Below are 21,787 nucleotides of genomic sequence, written 5' to 3'. Positions count from 1 at the left end.
AGTAAGTCTGGATTCAGGAGGAGGAAAGGGAAAGTTGCCACAGGCCCTCAATTTTCCCACGAGCCAAATACACGAGCTAAGAACCTGAGTCCTGTGACACCAGCTGAAACACCCACAGCATGAGAAGGTCAGTTAAATTGCTTTCAGTTTATTTTAAAAGCTCTCAACCCTTGCGTACAGACATGCGGGACTGAAGAATAACGATCGCTCAAAAACAAAGGATGCGAAGCAGCTGCTACCATCGGAAAAACAAATGTTATGTGGACAAAGCAGCTTCCTTGTGCCCGCTACGCACCCAGAGCATTTTTCCTGCTGTTGAGAGATTGATAAAGCAGATGTGAAGCTCACCAGAACGGCTCCAGGATCTTCTTTTCCTTCCTAAGGTGTGTCTTTCTTCAAGCACAGACCATTCTGGTCATAGAGCGATGGAAACATTTTTGTTTGTTTTTTGCTAAGGCAGAACGAGCAGCTAAAACAGAGACAATACTAATGAACATATTCTGCTCTTGTAAATCAAGAGCACCCCTGAGCTAAAAGTGTGTGTTCAGCTCTGGGCACCCAGCTCGAGAAAGATATCCTCAAAATACATGTGGAATTTTGAAATAGACACTAAATAGAAAATAGAAAACATCATCCAAAGGAAGATGGGAAAGACTGGGACCGTTTGCCTTCAGGGTGAAGAAAGTTAAGCAAAGATATTTGTGTTTTGGTACAGCCTTTACAGTCAGTGACAAAAAAAGGAAGGTGATGGACTATTACTGACTCTTTCCCTCTTAGCAAAAGACAATATACAAATTTTAAAGCTTTGAAAGAAAACCCTCGTGGCATATCATCAAACTGCAAGTTCTACCAGGCAACAGTGATGCCAAAATTTAAGTAAATTAAAAAATACATTATTTTTTTTTTAAACTTTTAACTGCCACCATGAATTGGTGTCCAGACACAGCCACGCAGGGAAACTATGACAGGAGAAAAGGCTTCCCACAAGGCTTCTTCAGGGGTAGGAAGAAGCCGCCCGTGTATGAAAGATGACTCCACAGGTTCCTCCTGCAGGTGTTCCTGTACCACCTTCTCACACAGGTGGCACCAGGCAATATCAGAAAAAAAGCCTCAAGTGAGACGATGTATGTTATAAATTATATTCTTCTGTAACTATTTTGGAAGAAGTTTATAGAAATGTGAAGAAAAGCCTTAACAGAAGAAAAGATACTTCAACCAGTTACTATAATTTTTCTCCCTTTTTCAGAAGGGACATAAAGAACATTTAGAAAGCTATCTTGATATAAAAATGTTGAAAGATTTGGTTTTCCCTCATGAAAAGCAATTGATTTTCATATCTTGCGAACAGATTTTTCTGTGAATATAAAATAGATATATGCAAAGATTACAATATGGCCATTTGGTTATATGAAGAGATCATCATATCTTAACATTACTATGATCCCTTAAAGCAAACTGCAGCAACTTTAGCTGCAGCATGAGTTTCATTAAACCGCTCACCCGCACTGGCTTGCTTTGCAATTACCAATCGCATTTTGGTTTTTTTGTGGACTCTTAAATCGGCCAAATATTCTAAAATGAAAATGCCTAACAATGCCCTCTACGTTCATTACAGTTCTTTTACGATAATTGGGCCAAAAGAACACTTTACTTGAGCAGCACAGCTAGCTTTAAATTAGCAGTGCTACAGCGAGCAGGGGCTCCCCTTCAGCACACGGCTGCCTGTGAAAGAAAAAAATTAATGGATGGTATTAGTAGTGGCAGCGGCTCATTTATGAAGTCACCTTCCAAAGCAGACGGAATGATGTAAATCTGCTTCATGACATGTTTTCTTGCAAGACTAGGAGAGAAGTAAGACAGCACCTCAGCCAAAATGTTCAGGCACATTTGGGGAAACAAGGCACATCTCAGACGACACTCCTAACTTTACCTGTTCACGCACAGATCCGTTGGGTACACTGGAGCACGAGTTGAGCAGCCAACGCCGGATGCCAAAGGGTTTGTTCTCCCTTCCTCCAGTTTAGAAAACCGAGGCCAATACTCTTTGCTATTGTCAGCACCAACCCAGGGGGACACATTCTGCTGGCCTGGTAGCGAGTGGCTACCCATAAGGTCTCTGGTTTTACAGCAGCCATCGCCCGCGGTTTGTAAACTGCAGAAATGCTTAATGCAGTTCTAGATGGAAGAAAACGGCACCAAAACCCTTTTCCTCTAGAAACATTTTTAATTTCACTTGCATATTTTAACAAAAATACAATATGTTAGCAGCAAAAAAAGATTTCTGTTCTAACATTTCACAGTATGTTAGTGTCCAAATCTGCATTTTTCTATTAAGGCAGTCTATATTAATTACAAATCGACTCTGAATACTAGGACAGTATTTCCAAATATGTACAAACCACCATATAATAACTATTAATATAATTACCATAGAAAAAATAAAATAACAATACTAGTAAAAATGTAAACATTTTAAACTGCTGTTTTTAAAATCACAAAAGGTACCGTCTACCATTCCAAGAGCTGAAGACATTAGGTAGAATACAAAAAGTTACTAAATTAAGTCTTTGTTCAGTCAATATTTCAAAAGTTGTTCATGTTCTGTGAAATTTATACTCAAGTTTGGACTAGCAATTGCTTTCAAGCTGTACTTCTAAAAGAAAGAGTTTAGGTTGACTGTTGTCTCCACCTGACTTTAACATGGCAATCCCACTACTTAATTCCGCCTTTAAGCGGCAATTAATTCATTCCAGCAGGGAGCAAGCAGGTACAATTTTCAGAGCGTGCCTGACACGTTCCTCAGAAAAGTACCTACTCACCTGTGCAGTTCAGCGGTGGCAGATGCCACCAGTGTCTTCACCATGCTACACTGGGTAGCCCGAACCGTTCATTCTGGGTGCAGTGCCTCTGGATAAATCCGGTTTTTCCACAGAACCCGGTGCCAGGCAGCAGCACGCCGACTTGCCTGCACAAATGTGAACACGGGGCAATGGGACACAATAGGATGCTGCCTTCCAAGCCTCGTCCCAGCAGGAGGCCGGCTAATGTCACCTCTGCCTTTGTGAAATATTTCCTATTCCAGCACTGTTTATAGATGCTAATTAAATGACTTTTGGTTTTTGATCACTGATACTTTGAGTCATGCAATTGAAGCACCCTCATGACTGAATGCAACTGATCAGGTCGCTTAACGGGCACATTCTCCTTTAGTGCCCAGAAGCAGTTTAACGGTTTTCACCATATTCATTCATTCATTCCACCAATATTCATCCTCATTCCAGTCAGGAAAATTTGAGGGAAAAAAACAAAGTAATTTCTGCACAAGCCTATGCAATAATATAATAAGGGACTGGTATCAGTGATGAAGTATTGTCACTATATGGAAAAGCCAAAAAAGTCAATTTTCCTCACAGATCTATCTTCTAATTATACTCCTAAAATTGTGCTGTTTTTATTACAAATATTTATGTTCTCTTGCATGGACAAAAGCTGAGTAGAAATGTATTTCCTACAACTGACTTCACTGTGTAGCTAAGATCAATGTTTGCTGGTAGCCTGCAGTTTTTATCAGTTAAACCAACTTGCTTAACAGAAGATGCGAAGGCAATAATAAATGGCAATACAGAAGGGGGAAAAAAAAAGACTAAGTCAGTAACAACAAATACTAAAACCTGAAGTCAACTGATGCTGCATAATACGGATTATACAGTGGTTGTTTAAAATAACTGAAACTACGTTTGGTAGCAGAAGCCTTTCCAGCTGTAGGAGCCTAAACGTGCAATTAATTAAACAAGTCTCAACACCGCCATGACATTTCACAGGACCGCAAGCACAACGCTGTTGTTCTGAAGCAGGATGATCAGGGTAATTAACGGCCTGGTTTGCTTAGTGGTGATCAGGGCAATATAGCAAACTGGCTCCTAGGCGTCTAATGTAAAGATAGATATAAAGTGTCAATCAACACTGCTTCATGGAGAACAGGTCTTGAACAACAGGCTGCATTTTACTCTTCGCTAGAGTAAGCTCAGCAGACACCTGCGCTGAGGTGCTACCCCTAAGAACCCTGAGTCACCTACTGAAAACCAGATGAACATGTCATTTTTGTTAAAATACCAGTACTAAATCAAATCAATATAGAATGTTATGGTGAAGACAGAAAACTCATTTCAAAATGCAGTATTAATAAGGAATCAGCAAGAAGTATAGGGTTTTTTTCCATCTTATTCAATTTTTTAAAGGCTCTGGGAAAAAAGGGACACAAACTCAATGGCCTGTCTGTTTGCTTTTCCCCACCCCCTTACCCATGTCACTGATGTAATAAAAACTTATCACCTCTCTCTACAAACCTTGCCTTGCATTCCATTTTAAAAATCAATGATCTGAAAGAAACTGTAAAAATCACTTGCAATAAATTTGCAAAGGACGTGCAGACTGCTGGAGTAGTAAAGAATGAGGACAGGTCACTTCCACAGAGCAATCTGGATCACTTCAGGAGCAGTATTTTAATGCGGGTAAAATACAGCGTGTATTTCTAAGAAAAAAATAAGGTAGGATAACAAGAGGATGATGTACCGCATTCTTGAAAAGACTCAGAAGAGGACTTGAGCCATAAAGTCAGCATCCAAGGCAATGCTTCCACACAAAAAAAAGGATAATATAATCTTTGATGAAAGAGTGGAGGGAGATATTAATCAGAGTAAGAGAATCACGTTATGTCCCTATATAGTCCTGATGGATCACTATTGACATGTGGCATCTAACTCGAATGTCACACTTAGAAATATTTCAATACATGAGAAGTACAAAGAAGAAGGTGAAGATTAATTAGTCTTGGATAACATTCATTGCCATAAGAAAGTTAAGGAATTCAGTACATCTCATCAGAGAAAAGGTTAAAAGGGACATAATCATGATTTATAACTACACACAAGCAATTAGAAAAGCTGATACTACAGAGATCAATATAAGCAATCAAATGCATAAAAAGACCAAAATAACTTAAGGTGGAGCTAGAAATGCAAATAGAAAATCAAGTGAAAAATGTACCTGGGGTAATTAACTATTGCAACAGGAGGTATGAGTGAATCCTCATCACTTGAAGACTTTAAATTAATATTAAATGCCTTCCTAAAATATGTATGTTCAGTTCAAAACAAAGCCACTGAATGTAATAGAGAAACTGCTCGTTGAAATTCAATGGCCTGTTGAATTTAAAAATGAATCCTCATTATGGTGCCTTCTTGCCTTATATATTTATGAGATTTATTTTGAAATATAACAAATAAATGGAAGGGGGTTACCAAGAAAAAGGTATTCTTTCTTTCCAGAGCACAGTAACATATAAGGCTCAATCTAAACCTAAATAAACTGCAGCTGCATTTTGGAAAATATGAATTTTTTTTTCTCCCTGTTTATTTTTCCTATTTCTTGTTCAGAGTTGCACAGTCCACTTAGTTGACTGTGTCTAATTTACATAATCATGTCGTTATTCTTCAGTTTTTCTGTTCCTATTTATAAACCATTCACAAACCATCCACTTAAGTAACAGCATGATTTATTGTAAGAATGATTATGGCTGTTTCAGAGTGAAAACGGAATGTGATTAAAGAAAGAATGAATAAGGACATTCTAGAAACGAAGGGCTCTAATCCTGCGAAAGGATCTGTAAATGAAACCTGCCTCTCAAGCCCTGTCCCAAATAGCCAATGAACTACTGAGGGAATTCAGCAGATACCTTCACAGCTGTGCAGCCAAGAGCTTAGCAGAAGACAAAAAAAATAGATAAAACAAACAAACGAACCATGCACAATATCTTCTGGAGAAATGGTAAAGCTCCCAAAGCCATCCGCAATTTAGGAAAAGAAATAAAAATGAACTGTATGTATACAGTTGCTGATATGACTCTCTCAACACAGGTCTGAATACCACGGCTCTAGAGGGAAATCTGCAAGCAGACCTTTGCTCTTGGATATGTCCGTGCATCTGAGATAAATGCATCGACCAAAGAAAGGGTTGGATATTTAAGCCGTGGATCCAGGAGAACAGAACCTTTTCCGTATGCGATAGATGTTTTGCAGGTGCCACAGTAACCCTAATCACCCCATGCTTCTTACAGAAATGTTGAACAGCCTGATGGGAAAATATCAAAATTCAATATTTTCACCTGAAGTACTTATTCTCTGTTCAGAAAGAACGACTGGTGACAAAACCCTGTTTGTTTACCAGTATCACTGCCGTGTTTACAAACCAGCTACCTAACCAGGAACAGCTGAGGGGCTGCACAAAGGAGAAGCAACGCTACAGAGCCCCACTCGTCAGGAAAAAACAACGATAAAAACAAAATCCCGAATGGGTGTTCATACGCAGCACTGCTTTTAAATGTTCATGTTAGTCCAAAATGAGCAGCGATGTATGACATTCTTGCTCAAACACAGATAATCCTGGTCCATTTGGGCAGCGCATGCACCTGCAAGAACTTAGGAGACCCCACACTAAATTGATAGAACTGCTTCGGAAATTCATATGGAATTATAGGGCCATTCAGAAGAGCACAGTAACTTTTCAGAGTACGTTAACTTATAAGCAGTGGTTCACAAACAGCGAGGAAGAGATAAGAATATTTTAGGTGAACACAAGCATGGAGCCTGAGAAAATCAGCTTTGGAAGATCTGCGCTGAATATGTGTGAAATTCCCACTTGAACTAGCCTGAGGAGCTGCAGATGGGCCAAGCTGCGGGACCGGTAGAAGGTGATGGTAACATCCCTGCTGCAGGGACACCGAGTTACCCTGAACACCGCTGGTTCTTCAAGGGGAAAGTACTGAACCGCTCTTTTCAGAAGTTGCACTGTTATTTCAGATAGAGATAACCCCCCTCTGTTACTAGTGCAATTATTTAGATGTTAGCGATAATGAGCACAGCTGAGACTGCAGCTAGTAGTAATGCCCTGGTTAAAAGAAAAAAAAAAACAACTTTAGCCTCAATAATTACAAGATATATGCTAAAAATCTATTTTTGCTCAAGAGTTACGGTATAAGGCTGAGAAATGTAAAATTCCAGGGACCCTACTAAGCTAATTATGGTGTCTATGGCTGCAACCATGACCTAGGGTCTAGCATTTCCGTAATGCATTTCTGTCTGGGGGTTAGTACTGGTTTTGTTTCCGACTCAGTCTTGGTAACCAATGAACTGGGATTCCCATGGCCAGCTAAACTGATTTTTCTACAAGGACCAATTTTGCGAGGAGCAGGAATGGGTGTCTGCAACTGCTGCATTATTGTAGATAACTTTGAATCAAAGGAAGACGTACCAGCAGATGTGCGCTCAGGCTTCTCCTGGTTTTCCTTGCCCAATTGCTCTGTGTTCACCTGGGCTTTTGCAGTGTATGGTAACTTATCAGAAGGTGGAGGCGGAGCTCTTCTTTTCTTTCCTCTGCCATCAGTAGGACTTGCAGTATCTCTTTTTGAGCCCGGATGCGTGTTTTTCTGAACAACCATCTCATGAGATCCATCAAAGAGTGAGGCCCATAAGGAAGACGCAGATTCTTTTTGCTGGCCAAGCAGGAACTCACCATCGCTCTCTTTGATTTTTCTTTGTATGATATCAGCTAAGCCCTCATGTTTCACTGGAGAATCAATGCCTGTAATTTTAAGGGACAGCAATTAACTCAGATTAAAATGCTACCAATGATTTTACTGCTACCTATTTCGTTATTACTATTCAGAATACAAAACTGTATTAACCATGTCTCATGAAATCTGGACTACCACTAAGAGTATTAATGGATGAAATGGCAAAGATTAGATATGATTTCAAAGAGAGAACTCAGGTGACAGGAGGGAACTGTTTTTGTGACAGCTGGCATCGAGGCAATGGGGTAGGCATTGATATTGCTTTAGAAGTAAAAGTAGAAAAAAATAATGTACTACTAGGAAACCTATATATAGTAGATATTAAAGATATTTTGTTGTATAGTGCTTTGAAAATTTTGTTTTACAGAAAGCACATGAAAAAGTCTACGACTAAATATTCTTGTGCTTCCAGCCTGCAGGAAATGGGACATCTTTACATATATAATTTTTCTTTATGTGCCTTAAGAGTGTCTTGCGCCATTTCTTATCCCTCATACTGAGTTTTCTATGCATACTGCTGTAAATACTAGCCTCTAAAACAGCAGCAACATCTTTTCTATCACAGGCCACAGGTTAATGATTTTCAGCACATTTTTAAACAGGGTTTTACCTATTAACACTACAAATAAGCAGGAAAAAACTGGTATATTAAGAGTGAAACAGAGTTTGCTTTCTGCTCCTCACTGAGGTACTTGAGCATCAGAAGTGTTACCTTCGTAAAACTTCTATATCGTTGATTTATTGTCTTTCTGCTCTGCATTCACAGCTTAGATAGGACTCTCTTGACTGTTCAGTGCTGTGACGCACAGTGACTCAATGACCCATGTGGCATTTTGAGCATCTTCCCAGTTCCGATCTCAAGCAGCAAGCAGTCAGGCATTTATAGTTGTACAGTGCTTCTCAGCCAATACTGCATTAGATCCATTAAAACAAAGTGACCTACTTTTCCTAGTCTGTAAATATTATTTTCTGTAATGAAACTATTAAAATAATCCTGCTGCGTACCATTTTGCTCTGTAAAAACAGAAGTCTCAAATACATGCTAGATAGATTTTCCAAGCATGTTTTTCAATATCATTACCAAAGACCTAACAATTAGGTAATTAATGTTAGGTAAGCTTTTAAATAGCTTCAAGAACAGCAAATTAATTTCATGCAACTAGTTAAAGACATTATTGGTTTGCAGACTAGGCTACTTTACCTTTACATTTCCTGAGCTTTATACTACTCTTATGATGGAAGTTTATTTCTAGTGACAGCTTTTTTGAATGTGCTCAGGGCTCCCCAGTTACAGTCCAGATTGCAGATTTTTTGGCTCAAGGTATAAACCTGTATTCATTATTTGTGCTATTACAAATTCAGATTTAACATGAACTCCTTGGTATGCAATTATGTTGCTTTCATTGTCTGAATTGCCCTTGAAAAACTCAGTGTTTCAACATAACACCAGAAGCCATCTGAATACAGACAATGTTGTTTCTGTTGCCCTGCAACTTGAAAAGACAAATCCCACTTACTCATATCATGGTAGACGGAGGTCGCTTCTTTTGTCAAGAACAAAGGTGGTTTCCGTGGTGACATAATCTCAATTTTCATAAGTTCTTCACAACAATGTTTCCACTGGCCTGAGAGAGAAAAGAGAACAATGTCTGGAACTTAAACACTTCAGCTTGAAAAAAATTGAAGTTATTAGATTGTGTTAGGAAACTATCTCCAAAGCAATGCTAAGCAGGAGGGATTTACTCTTGTTTAGCAGGAATGCCCAGGATGCTTTTGTATTTTCAACTCTGTACTCATTCTAACTCTTAGCACAAAGGTCATTAGATACTACGCCTTTAATTTAAGCATCACAGCAGTACTATTATACTATGAAGGTTAAATATCATGATTTGCCTTCAAATCCCCAAACACAGTATAAATTCATGAGAAAAAATCCTAAAAAAAAAAAAAAAAAAAAAAGAAATTTAAGGTTAGGAAAGCTTCACGAAGTTCTCAGGGACAACCTCCAATATACTGCAAGCTGGATGTTACACAACGATGGTACAATGTTATAGCAAAGGAACGTTCTGTCTTTAATAGACAATAACTTGCCTTTTATCTGTTAGCAGACAAGAAAACCTCTTTTTCTATTAATAAGATTTTGACCTTAAGGAAAACAAGACACAGTAAAATTACTTTGTTCATACCAATCATTCCAAGTTTTCTGAGCACATTAATTTTAAGAGAATTTTAGAACCAGGGAAGAAAAAAAAGCATTTAAATGCCAAGTGACCCATTTTTTCTGAACCTAAGGAAACTGTCTCAAAAAATCCATGGGTATTCTATCTATAATGAATAAGAAGTAGTTCTTCTACCCCACTCTACAGTTAATTTAAAGAGGATGCCCTAGTTTTTGCTTGGTGTGTTTCTTTAATTAATAGAGCCTTTTCTCATTGTAAATCAGAGTTGGAAAGGACTAGAAATACGAACTACAATACCTAGTTTCCACAGGCTCAATTCACTGATTTTATTGGTGTGGCCTCTGACTAAAGACTGATATTTCATTAATTGACCTGTTTCTGGGTTTTGACCTGATAAAAATGACTATCAGGAACCAACTATACCTGGTCAATGACAGCATAATGACTGACAGTTGTTCTCTATTCTTAATAAACCTCTTAGTCAAGCTACTAAAGCAGAGGAAAAAGATGAAGACAAATTAATCTATAGAGTTCTTTTCAATAAGTATTTGGTGTTTAACAAGTATAATACTTCAATACCGTTTCACTGTTTTACACCAATGAATGAGTTTCTTCTCTCATGTAAGAACAGTGATGTTCCAGAGGTTAACCAAAGGATCAGAGTATTAATTTATCATCTCATTTATATCATCTGTTACAAAGCCTCAGGTACAGCTTTTACCAGGTTCAGGTAAGCAGCGTGTATTTGCATGACTGGAGTGTGGCTAGGTGGGCATATTCCCGTGATATGAGATGTATGAAAACCTTAGAATCACCAAGCAATCCCTATTGCAACAAATTGCAATTTAATTCATCCATAATACTGCTGAGCAAGGAAATCCCATATACACGTGCCTAGTTACATGGGCTGGCAGAATCTGCACCCTAGCCATGGCCCCAGCTGAATCCAGCATCCTCACCACTTCCCACTAAGGCTTCCACGCCCAAAGGAGAATCTCACAAAACCAACACAGCACTGGTAGGATGCCCAGGCAGAGGTGGACTCTTCCTGTTCCAGTGAAGGAAGAAATAGTGAGAACTTAGCAGTCCTAAAAAAAGAAATTTATCTTGAACACTGCTAAAAGAGACCAAGCTCTTTTGAGACTGATGGACGTATTCCGCTTCTGTTTTCCTGCAAAACCCCAGACTGAACACGTGGACTTTAGTTTAGTCAAATATTTGCCTTCCAACGGCTTAGACCACCACCCAATATTAGCCCAAAGAACATTCTCCTTCTCGTCGCTGCAAACAAAGGCTTATGAGGCAATTCCAACTCAAATTGTTCAAAGATCCCTTTGATGTTACTTCACACCCCACTTGGAGGGCATGCTGCCAGTGCTGCCCGCTTTACTTACTCAGATCATAGAAGTGCTGCCAGAAAGCCTCCATCCACTTATGAAGGTCGTCCCTACTGTCAGTAGCAAAAAGTTGCGTCACAGCCTCTCCAGACATGGGGTTGATAACAGAGAAGTTATTAGTTCTTCTCTTGGGGTCCTTATCCACAGCTCGAATTCTGGTTTCCTAGGAACGACAAACTGTGGGAGTGAGTCACTGCTTCAGCTCCACACTGCCATCACCTTATGGCCAATGACGGTGTAAGGGAGGTATCATTTGGCTTTTTATCTAATACAGATTAATTTCCAATTAAAATAAAAGGAACTAATGTCAAGAAGTGCTTAAAAAAATATTTTTGCATAAAATATGAAAATTAAGGGAACAGAGCACAATTATTGCATTTTAGTACTGAATTACAGAATGTATGTTGTAGGTTTCCCCTCCCTCTGCCTTCACCAGCCCATCTCACACAGCTCACTCTTCTCCGCAGTAGTTTAGTGAATAATCTAAAATAACAGCCAGCAGCTCCTTTTCGCTGAACTCTTCAGCTGGACAACCATATTGTTACAGCTACTATTTAGGTCTCCTACTGTACTTCTGCGTGCCTTTATTTATGTATTCTAAACCCGTGTCTATTTTATGTTTATCTCAGTGAATCAGAACATTCAGGGCTAATACTATAGTAACAGAAAATGTAAAAAGAAACTTATCTAGTCCCCATTTAAAGGAGCGTTTGTAGCAGTTACCCATACAACAGTTCTGCTAGAACAAATTTCCAGCATGAAAAACATTTTGCTCTAATATTAAAAAATCCTACTTGTCATTTCAAAATAGACATTTTAGTTTTGCCTTAATTAGGGAGAGCTACGTAGAAACAATTAAATGTATATATGAAAAGCATATCACAAGTCTATCAAGTTTCTTCAGCTAATGTTAGAAAGGCTCTCAGGTTATGCACTGGCACTGTTACAGCCAAGGCTTCCCCTTCTGTCTGGGGACATAGTTCAATTGATTTTTATCATCTAGACTAGATCCAGTGGTATTTTCATACTATCTCATTTCTTTGTTATGGCATTACTACAATGAAAAAAAAAAAAAGCACTTACTCTTAACTGAGTAAATTTATTTTTTTTCATGTGTAAAATGCTGAAAGATTTTAGTAAAAGTCGGATATAACACACAACTGAAAAAATTTGGTCATCATTGCTGCTCATCACAACATGATGAACAAATTAAAATAATTAACATTACTTTATTTGCAAAAGTAACAGCAGGAACTCTGGGAATATCTTTGCATATACAATTCAACCTGACTGAACAAGAGATGGTCTCTTACGACACTGCTCTTTGAAGGATTTTTGGCATACCCAGGAGAGCAGCATAATGCCAAATCCTGGCAGGATGACGAGTTTCAGTGCCAGGAAACCAGCCAGCACCCTACAGCTGGCCGGTCCTGGAGCCTGGCAGGACACGAGGCCACCTAAAGCACATTACGACCACACAGCACCCTTGTGCCACACAAAGATGTCCCCTGGCATGGAGAGTGCCCCAGGTTTTGAAGAAAGTCAACAACCACGGCGAGGGTTGTGTTCAAAGGTCTCCTGCCTGGATGGACAGTGAATCTGAGCACAAAGGTGGCCTTGGGGCACTCCTCAAAATACAGTGGGGACAGATTAACCATGTTCCTTTTTACACAATTCAACCAAATGTCAAACATCTGCTAAAGATGTTAAACATACACCTACAGAAATTAAGTTTACACATGGGATCCCATGGGGATAAGCCTAGTTCTGATACTCGGAAAAACAAAAATTATTCTACAGAACATTCCCCAGATTTTAAATGCATTACTGAAGTAACCATTTGAAATACCAACAGCTGCTTGTAGCATATCTGATGGATATGCTCATTTAAATTCTTCTGTCTAAAAATAGGAGATGAAGTAATTCATCCATAAGTGCTCTATATCCCATTAACTCAGGTAACCATAGATACCAGCAAAAAAATTAAATCAAATAGATTAACATTTGACAGGTAAGAACTTCAAGCATACCATACACACAAGTTTATTTAATGACGTTTGCTGCAGGTTTTATCCCACAACTATGGTATTATTCAAAGGAGATAAATCCTCAAGCAACAATCTATATCTGATGCTTAAATATTTAAGCAGTGATACAAGATGCCATTACAGTAATGGGCTGATGAATTTACCAAGCTCGGCTGAATTACACCGCATGCCCAGTTCCGCTTCACGAAAAAACAAACAAACAAACAAACAAAACCAACAACAACAAACCCACAAAAAAACCCCCACCAAATAAAAAAAAAACCCAAAAGAACAACAACAAAAGCATCTTATGGTACCATGTTATAACAACACTCAACTTTTCGCAGTCTTACAGACAATGGAACCAACTCTGCCACAGCCATTGTAAAGATGAGAATTGTGAAGATCGGAATAGGAAAGGAGAGTTGAATCTTGAACTCCAATGATTCTTTTTGGGAAGAGGAAACCAGTTTTATGTCCTATATGCAAAAGAATATTTTTTTGAAGGTGGGGAAAGACTAAGAGGGAAAATGATAGATTTATTTTTTTTTAAGGGAATGTAAATATGAACCTTCCTCTATAGTTTTTCCTCCAAACCAAAAAATCTCTTTGCCTGATAATACCTCTCTGGGAAGCTAAAAAGAAAACAAAAACAAGAAAAAAAAGAGAGAGAAAGAGAACTTTTTTATTGCTGAGGTGCAACACTTTCCTGCTAAGCCAATCCCAACACACTGAGGAGCACTGGTTATAAAGATCCTTTTAAGACATTGGAACAAATTACAGTTCTTGAGAAAAATATTGAATAACCTAAGGTCCAGTTCTGTGTATCTATTTTAAGATTAAACAAACCAAATCACATATAACAAACTTCCTTCATATTTTTAGTACCAAAAAATAAACCAAGAAATAACAACACAACACTGGAAACAAAATATAATCTGTTCATGTGTTGGTTTCTGCTGTAATGTTAATAATTTCCATGGGGTCTGTCTTAGGCAAGCAGGGAAATACAGTTAAATTTAAAATTATGGCTTTCAAACACCTTAATGCACAAGACCAAATTCACCAGATCAGTTACAAATACTTCCTCCTTTCATCTTCATTGTTTTGTGAACTTTTATTAACATAACATCCTCGTGGCCACTGGATGGTAAGTATAATGTGCAAGTATGGTACTGAAAAGCAATTTTAGGATTTCCATGGCATTTTACCTTTGGTGCAATGCGGCAGCTAAAAACCAGAGGAAGGTGCTGGCATTATATGACTAGCCAGCATTCTATGGAGCACCAGGGAGCCATAAAGCATAGCTTCCAAGCCACTCAATTCGAGCATGCGTGTTATAAGGTCCACCATGTGGGATCCAGGTATTATACCTGCTCCCCCTGCCCGCATCCACAATCTCTTTCAAGCAATTGCAGGACTAAATCAGCAACATGATATGAGATACCAGACATTTGGAGGCACTTAACTAGTCGGTGCCTTTCCGAAATATTTTCACACGTATGAAGACTCGTCTAAGCCAACCGGTGGGACAAAGTCCTTACTACAGAGAACATAGATATTTTCAGGGATGCTCTTGTTTCACCACTGCTGGAGTTTCCTGATGCACACGGAGAATATTGCTCATATTGATGGCTCCTTCACATGGTCAAGAACTTGTATCGATATCCTTCTGCTCCAGTCTGAGGGTGAACTCCCTGGTTCCCTAGAAATACTACATGGTTCCCTTGAAGTTATGCTGCTGTAGCCATCGCTACACCTTCCAATGAATTTCTCTCCCTGACCTAGCACAGAACAGATGTTCCAACAAGAACTGTCATTCGAGGTAATAGTCTGCAGAAATGCCAGCTTGATTTTGTCCTTTCACTTCTGCCACACCGTTTAGCAACCAGTCTGTGAACCCTGAGCCCATGGCTGCAGACATTTGTTGTTCCTCACCCTGTTCACCTCAGCAACTAGGATGAGCACGGAGACAGCTCTGGGACTGCTGCGCTGCCTGGCACCAGAGCAAAGACTGCGCTGGCAAAATAAGCCAGGAAGGAAATCACAGGTGTACGTTAATTCAAAGCCATGTCCCAGAACTCCTCAAGCTTCAGGCATACAGGGCACAAAAAAAGTTTTATAATCTGTGGTCAGGACACAATAGAATATGCATTCCAAATACTGAGAAACCAACATGAACCGCTGGCATACGCACCAATTTGCTAAGCTATCAGGTGTTTTATTATTCATTTCAAACTAAAGAAAACTTGAAAAAATTTCAGGAACTGGCCCATAAGGAGTATTTCTTGCTCAAATTGGATTCCAGCGAATTTTCCTTGCTACAGAAAATATCATTTCTCTTTTCCTACTTAGTTGTGCAATATAATATGTTATAATCACATTTAGCTGGAACAATAATAGTAGCACTTGCATAATAGGAACTGCAGAACCATTCTTGCTCAACGGCAGTAGCGGTGAAGTCATCTGAAGTTGAAGTAATGACTTTGCTGGTCTTAATGGCTTCTTCAAGTCTCGATTCAAAGGGAATGGGGAATAAGGCTATCGGTGTGAATATTTTCCAGAGAGTTTCTCATAAATCCAGATGATTTCATTACTTTTCAGACAGTATCTTTCAATTACATGTAAAGGATCAGCTTCACATTACAAATGAATATGCCACATATGCAACCAGAAGAGGTTTTAGTTAGAACGTCTAGAGTTGGTGTTCAATCTCAACTTTCATTTGGAAATTGCTGTTTCTATAACAACATGTAGCAGGCAAGCCCCTATGATTAGTTTGCTTTCGTTTAATCCGTAAGAGAAATTTCATAACAAAGGAATCAAAAAATATCTACAGGCATTAAGTTTTTTTCAAGAGAAACTGTTTCAGTGGTAAAGTATCCAAATAAGTTTTAAATTGCAGATTTTTTGTCGGGTTTTAATTAAAACTGAAGAAGGATTCACAGTCATATTTTCCAGCTGTCTGACATTTTTGTAAAATGGTATAAGATATGTGATTTATGTACCTTCTACATGTTAGCTTAAAGGATACTCTGCAAATACACAAACAGTCTCCCAGCAAATGCTTAGTAAGCTGCATTTTAGGTTCTAAGTGTATTGGTAACTTGGAGGAGCAAAATACCTTAGTAGAATATGGTTATTTTAAAAGGAAAAGCAAAATTAGGACATAGACCAAAACAGAGAGCTCCAAGGAAAGATATGAGGTAGCCAGACACATAAATTTTAAAAATATTACGGTCACATTTTAGAATATGGATTTAGTCATTCTGTAATTTACTAAAGTTTGCCATTTCTTAGCTGATATGGTGAACAGCTGGAAAACAGAATTCTGGCAAAGGCTGACTAGTGCAATTAGAAGTAACTGAAGAGGTAAGCAAGTAATCCTGCTTAAATACATATCACAGTTTAAGCATTTATTTAATGTAAATGCATGAACAAATCGAAGAAAAAATGGCTTTGTTAAAAGCTATGGCACTAGCAGAATGGTGTTTTTAATTAAGGAATCAATTTAAATCTTAGCACATTAAAAGAGAAGTCCTAACACAAACAGGCCACATTGTTTTATCTAGTTTAAATGTTTGGTTTATATATTAGATTCACAGACATATTTTCCAGAAACTTAAAAGCCACCAAAAGCTGATACTGCTGTTGTAAGAGGCAGTTCTTTACTACTCTGTGTCCCTACACATTCCCAATCCTAGCCTGGCCCCTTTCTTGTACCACGCAAGCATTTGTGTAGCCATGTAGTGAACTGGATGAGAGAATTTATTAAAGGGGACCTTATTTATTAAAGGTTGAAGCCAAGCTTCCTCCTGCCCCCAAAACGAGCTAATTTTAACCCACATCAGTTCCCTTGTCCAATTCATCACTCCGCTGCCCTAATGCCTGCCCTGGCATAAAGCAGCACAGCAGCCTCAACAAGCAACTGGCCGGCAGGAGCGCTTCTGTCAGAATTAGTGCTGGCATCAAGCGCTCACAGGAGCACAGCAGCGGAATCCAGATCAACCTGTGCTTAACACACTTTCCGAATGTGTCTATTTACTTAGGTAAACTGAATCCAGCTATGTCAATTGTAAATAACATTAAATTCTCCTGCCTATCCTTATGCGATATTAACTCTTGATGACTGCACCAAAAGCAGTTTTTGAAAGCATCTGTTCATTCTAATGTTTGCCATTCTAGAAGGTCCTTTCAATAACATTCCTAAATTGAACAATTAAATATTACTTCAAATTAAATACTTAATGTTTCTTTAGCCAAATAGTAAGTAACATTTTAACTTTACATTTTAAACTCAGCCTTTCCAATCAGGGTATGAAAAGCAGGAATAACGTCACCTGGAGAACAGAATTTCCAAAGTTATTGAGCCCTGTACAAAACCAGTATTAAGAAAAGCAGCTTATTTTAAGGCACTAAAATATTTTGAACAATTTTCCAGCTCTCCTAATTAGGACTGTGGCCAAATAATATACAACAACAAAAAAGCTTGTGTTAAAATTCCACTTTGATGAGGACAAAAGTCTCCCACAGCATTGCTAACGGACTGTAAGCAATACATCTCCAAGGCCTGTCTTATAAAATTGTCATATAACAAGTTATCCCTTTTCCTAAGGAAAAACAACCTCCTTTTTACCTCTATGCTAACTAGTCTAATGCATGTCCACAGCTAAGAAATTAAGTCTTTGCTAAAAAATTCGGCGACTGCAAATTTCACTGAAGCATACCCCACCCACACGCTACCTATAACGCGTTCTGCATACCAGCAGCTTAGAGCCCAGATGACTGTAGGCATGTCTTAAAACAAAAACAACCTCCCCCAAAATAAACAAAAAGAACAAACCAAACAAAAAAAAAAACCCCATACAACCAATTTTACCTTGTTGATGGAAACTGTCAATGCTGGCTCCAGTTTAGCCTCAATTTCTTCTGGTGAGTTATAACAAAAGAGCTTGCCACCTCTTAGTACGCAATACAGCCTCCTCCAGCTAGTTAGGCTTCCTAGCATTTGCTAAAGGGAAGAAAGAGTCAGAAATTGCCAAACATAAACTATATATTAAAAGCACATTATAAGGCATTCCCAGATCAGCCCTGTGCGATCAAAACTTAGCCACACTGAATTCTTTCCTAAAACAAAGACTTCCTGTCGTAGAACATTTCAGTCGTTGATTTTTGAATGTTAGCAATACTTTAAATGTCTTTTGGTGTTTTACAGTTCTCGCACATTTACTGCCATGTGACACTAACAATACAGAATCTGATGGTTCACAGAGAATGAAATCTAGAACTGGTATCTACTGTAAGAAAAAAACCACCTTTATTAACTACAGTAATGACACAATAAGAGAAATAAAAGAGTATCTCACTGTGGAAATACACACTACATTCAACAAATGTCAAGCAAAGACAGTTGCCTAGAATTTCCACTTTCTCAAATTAATTTTCTTAACAGCTTTCACAAATGCATTACAGTTTCACAACCAGTTTAAAGCCTGTAACTCAGCACTCCTGATACATGACCCAGCCTCTCTGGCCCTCCACTACCACCTTCTCATTTGCCTAGTTGTGCAGTGAACCAAAATAGAGAAGTGAACTGAGTTCACAGGAATGATTTTTGAAGGGATGAGTTTAAATATCGCTCGGTTCACCAGTCAGATTCACCATGCTGCGATATGAACTCTTGTGCTAGCACAAGGAGAGGTATGTACAAAGACGAGAGCCATGGGATGATTAGGACGGCTGCCATCAAGTACCAGCCTAAACAAAATCTGAAATAAGAACTGTACTTGATCTTTCTGTAACAGCCTAAATGATTTTATTGATAAGCACACCAAGGAAACATCTATTTCTTTGCGCTTAGCCACTGAAGATACTGTTTGTAAACACAGCTGTGGGACAGAATTTTCCCCTTGCTCTAGGTAGAACAGGTGAAAAATAACAGTTCTCAAGGAACCACTTCAGGTAAAAGCAAATGTTTTAACAATTGACTCTTAGTGACAGCTATTAACAGAAGACGATGTAAACACAAGCAAAGTCTTCTTACCTGCTGACTAAGAAATCCTGCCATCATGTCCCTGGCCATGCAGGAAGGCTGGGCAACTAAACGGCAGCACATGCTTCCATACAGGGGGACCCAAAAAGAGGATTCCTCTGGGGGAAAAGACCAGGCAAAAGAAGGACAAACACTTAGTTCTGAACATTTGTCCTAAATATATAGTTTAGCTTTCTACATATTTTTTTTTTGAGATCATGAATTTAAATAAGCTTTTTTCTATTTAAAGAAAGAGATTACATCCTGTAGGATTAGACTAAAACTGATTCCTAGTCTTCAGTAAGTTTTTTTAATAAAAAAAAAAAAAAAAAGAATGGAGATATTGTTCTGCAAGAAGAGGTTGCTCTTACATAAAATATAGCTCTCAATCTCATTTCACAGCTAGAAATATTCTGAAAGTACACGGGCCATCTTATCTAGGCCATCTCAGTAGGATCCCTGAGACCATCCCATCGCAGCTCACAGCTACATTTACACATGAGCGCTTTGCTTCAGATTGTTTTACTAAGGCTTAGAATTTGGATCTACTTCTGCCTTCAGGACCAGAAGAGCGTTTAGGATTCCAAGGAGCTTCTAATGAGCTGCAGTATCCCTCCTCGCTCAGCTCTGCTATGTAATAGGCTCTCTCTTCTGCAATTGGAGGCAGGTAATACAACGTTGCATTGATAGGGCTCTGTCTTTGGTCGTGGTTTAGAAATGCTTGTAATGAACCAAAATACCCGGGTATGTCATTAATTTACATAACTTAGTCTAGTGAGAAATGACAAAAAAAGAATTTCAAGAAGAAAGAGTATAAAGTACTAATAAGGAAAGGCTTATTTTGAGTATCAAAGATACTCAAAATTATTCATCCAACCCTTCAGGAAACAAATGCCCCATAACTCTTCAAATCTGTACTTACTCAGAATTAATGAAGTGTAAAAAATGAAATTCTCTTTGAGGTCAAGTTTACCCGAGTAAAAGATAAAGTTCCCAGAAGCTACAGTGAAATACAGTGATAGGCCCCTGTCTTAAGTTACCAATTAGAGGGTGGCTTATGGGAGGGGCTATCCTTTCAGAAAATAACGAACGAAATATCAAAAACTGTACTCCTGCTACTTAAAACATGATCATAGCCCCTGTGTTAGCATCTAGATTGACTGCTGCCAACTTGTGCTGTCCCAGAGCTGAAGTAGTGACCAGTGCAAGCTGCAAGCACGTGTTCTTATGCCTTCTGTTAAATTTGAGCCTGAAATAGCTGAACTGAAGCTATTTTTCTACTTTCCTTTTGACTACAAAGGGAAAAGCTGTTCTTCATTCTGATACCTCTCCTTGGTTGTGAGGAAGGGGAAATAATTTGTATATAGCTACAACTCACATAAGACCAAGATGCAAATGACAGAAGAAACTCCCAAAAGAATTACATTTTCATCTGGACTTGAAATTTTACTCAACTTAGAGTTTATTCAGCTGTGTATAGATGCCTGTTTTAGAGACGTTAAATATTTTATTAAAGTTGTTCTATATTAAGTATCAAGAAAAATAATCTCTTTAAACTCTTTAGTTTACAAGAGAGAGAAATGCAAAATGTTACTGGTTTTTTATTTCCTTAAATTGGTACCATATGTACTTACCATTTCCTGTAATGGTAAGGTTGTGGGTCTTGAAATTGTCGCCAGCGCTCTCCAGCCCCAGAGTGGTATACGCTAGCAAACTGTACTTTGCTCCGCTAAATGTGAAAGAAAAAGGCACGTTTAAGACATTTCTGCTTCACGTTGCCCAGGCAGTAATTAAAGGGAGTCTGGACATTACTGACATATGGCATTTGGGTACAAGGGAAGGCCAAGGTGCAAGGCAGCACCCTGTCCCACAGTCTGTCCATCTGCTTCCTATATCCTCACCTCCTGCCCCCACCCTGTGTGTACCTCCAGTTCCTTCCCACCCCACAACTTCCAGGACAACACCAGGAGGCCCCGTCAGGTGGCTCTTTCCATAGCCACCTCTCTTGAACCCACCAGCCAGGAGGCTTCTCCTGTGGCCACTGCCTCCAACCTGGGCTCACGCTTACTGCTGAGCCAGCAGCTGCCAAACCCAGGTGTAAAGACTGTGCTATCCAACCTCTCTGCACCCTCAGGATGCTAAAAGCATGTCTCTCCTCCAGTCAGACACCAAGTAACTTTTAACCATTTCACTGCTCCTATTCCAAGGCCTAAATCACTTCGATTTGGTAATAGGCTCAAAAATTGCTATATTTAATAGAACAACTAATGACATAAACTTTATCTGAAAATACAGGTTAAAAATTAAAAGGCTTTATACTGCTCCTCCATGTTGCTCTGCTCTTTTGCTTTGCCTGTGTAGACTACGCTTTATGAAACAGTCATTTATATATGTATTTTTCAATAGTATCTACTAGCTTGATTCTTCACATGCAGAAATCTATACAGAAATCCTACAGTCAGTTTTGTACCATAAAGGACTCTCACTTATTTTGCTTACATGTTTCAGAATGTTATATCTTT

General features: G+C 38.7%; 1 protein-coding gene across 2 annotated transcripts in view; it reads right to left on the bottom strand.

The window, feature by feature from the left end:
• Positions 1-2,135: 2,135 nt before the first annotated feature.
• RTKN2 (rhotekin 2) overlaps positions 2,136-21,787 on the bottom strand; it is a 36,985-nt gene continuing 17,333 nt past the window's right edge. For both annotated transcript variants that reach the window (XM_054207061.1, XM_054207062.1), the window contains exons 7-12: positions 20,900-20,994; positions 19,278-19,384; positions 18,114-18,245; positions 11,205-11,370; positions 9,148-9,255; positions 2,136-7,638 (exon numbers count right to left, since the gene is read on the bottom strand). In XM_054207061.1, the coding sequence (XP_054063036.1) occupies positions 7,085-7,638; positions 9,148-9,255; positions 11,205-11,370; positions 18,114-18,245; positions 19,278-19,384; positions 20,900-20,994 (1,162 nt within the window). In that variant the 3' untranslated portion in view covers positions 2,136-7,084. The remainder of the gene's footprint in view (positions 7,639-9,147; positions 9,256-11,204; positions 11,371-18,113; positions 18,246-19,277; positions 19,385-20,899; positions 20,995-21,787) is intronic.

This window comes from Rissa tridactyla, chromosome 6, assembly GCF_028500815.1.
Source record: "Rissa tridactyla isolate bRisTri1 chromosome 6, bRisTri1.patW.cur.20221130, whole genome shotgun sequence".
Taxonomy (NCBI): domain Eukaryota; kingdom Metazoa; phylum Chordata; class Aves; order Charadriiformes; family Laridae; genus Rissa; species Rissa tridactyla.
The sequence above is the reverse complement of the archived record's forward strand: the minus strand, read 5'-3'. Positions and strand labels throughout refer to the sequence as shown.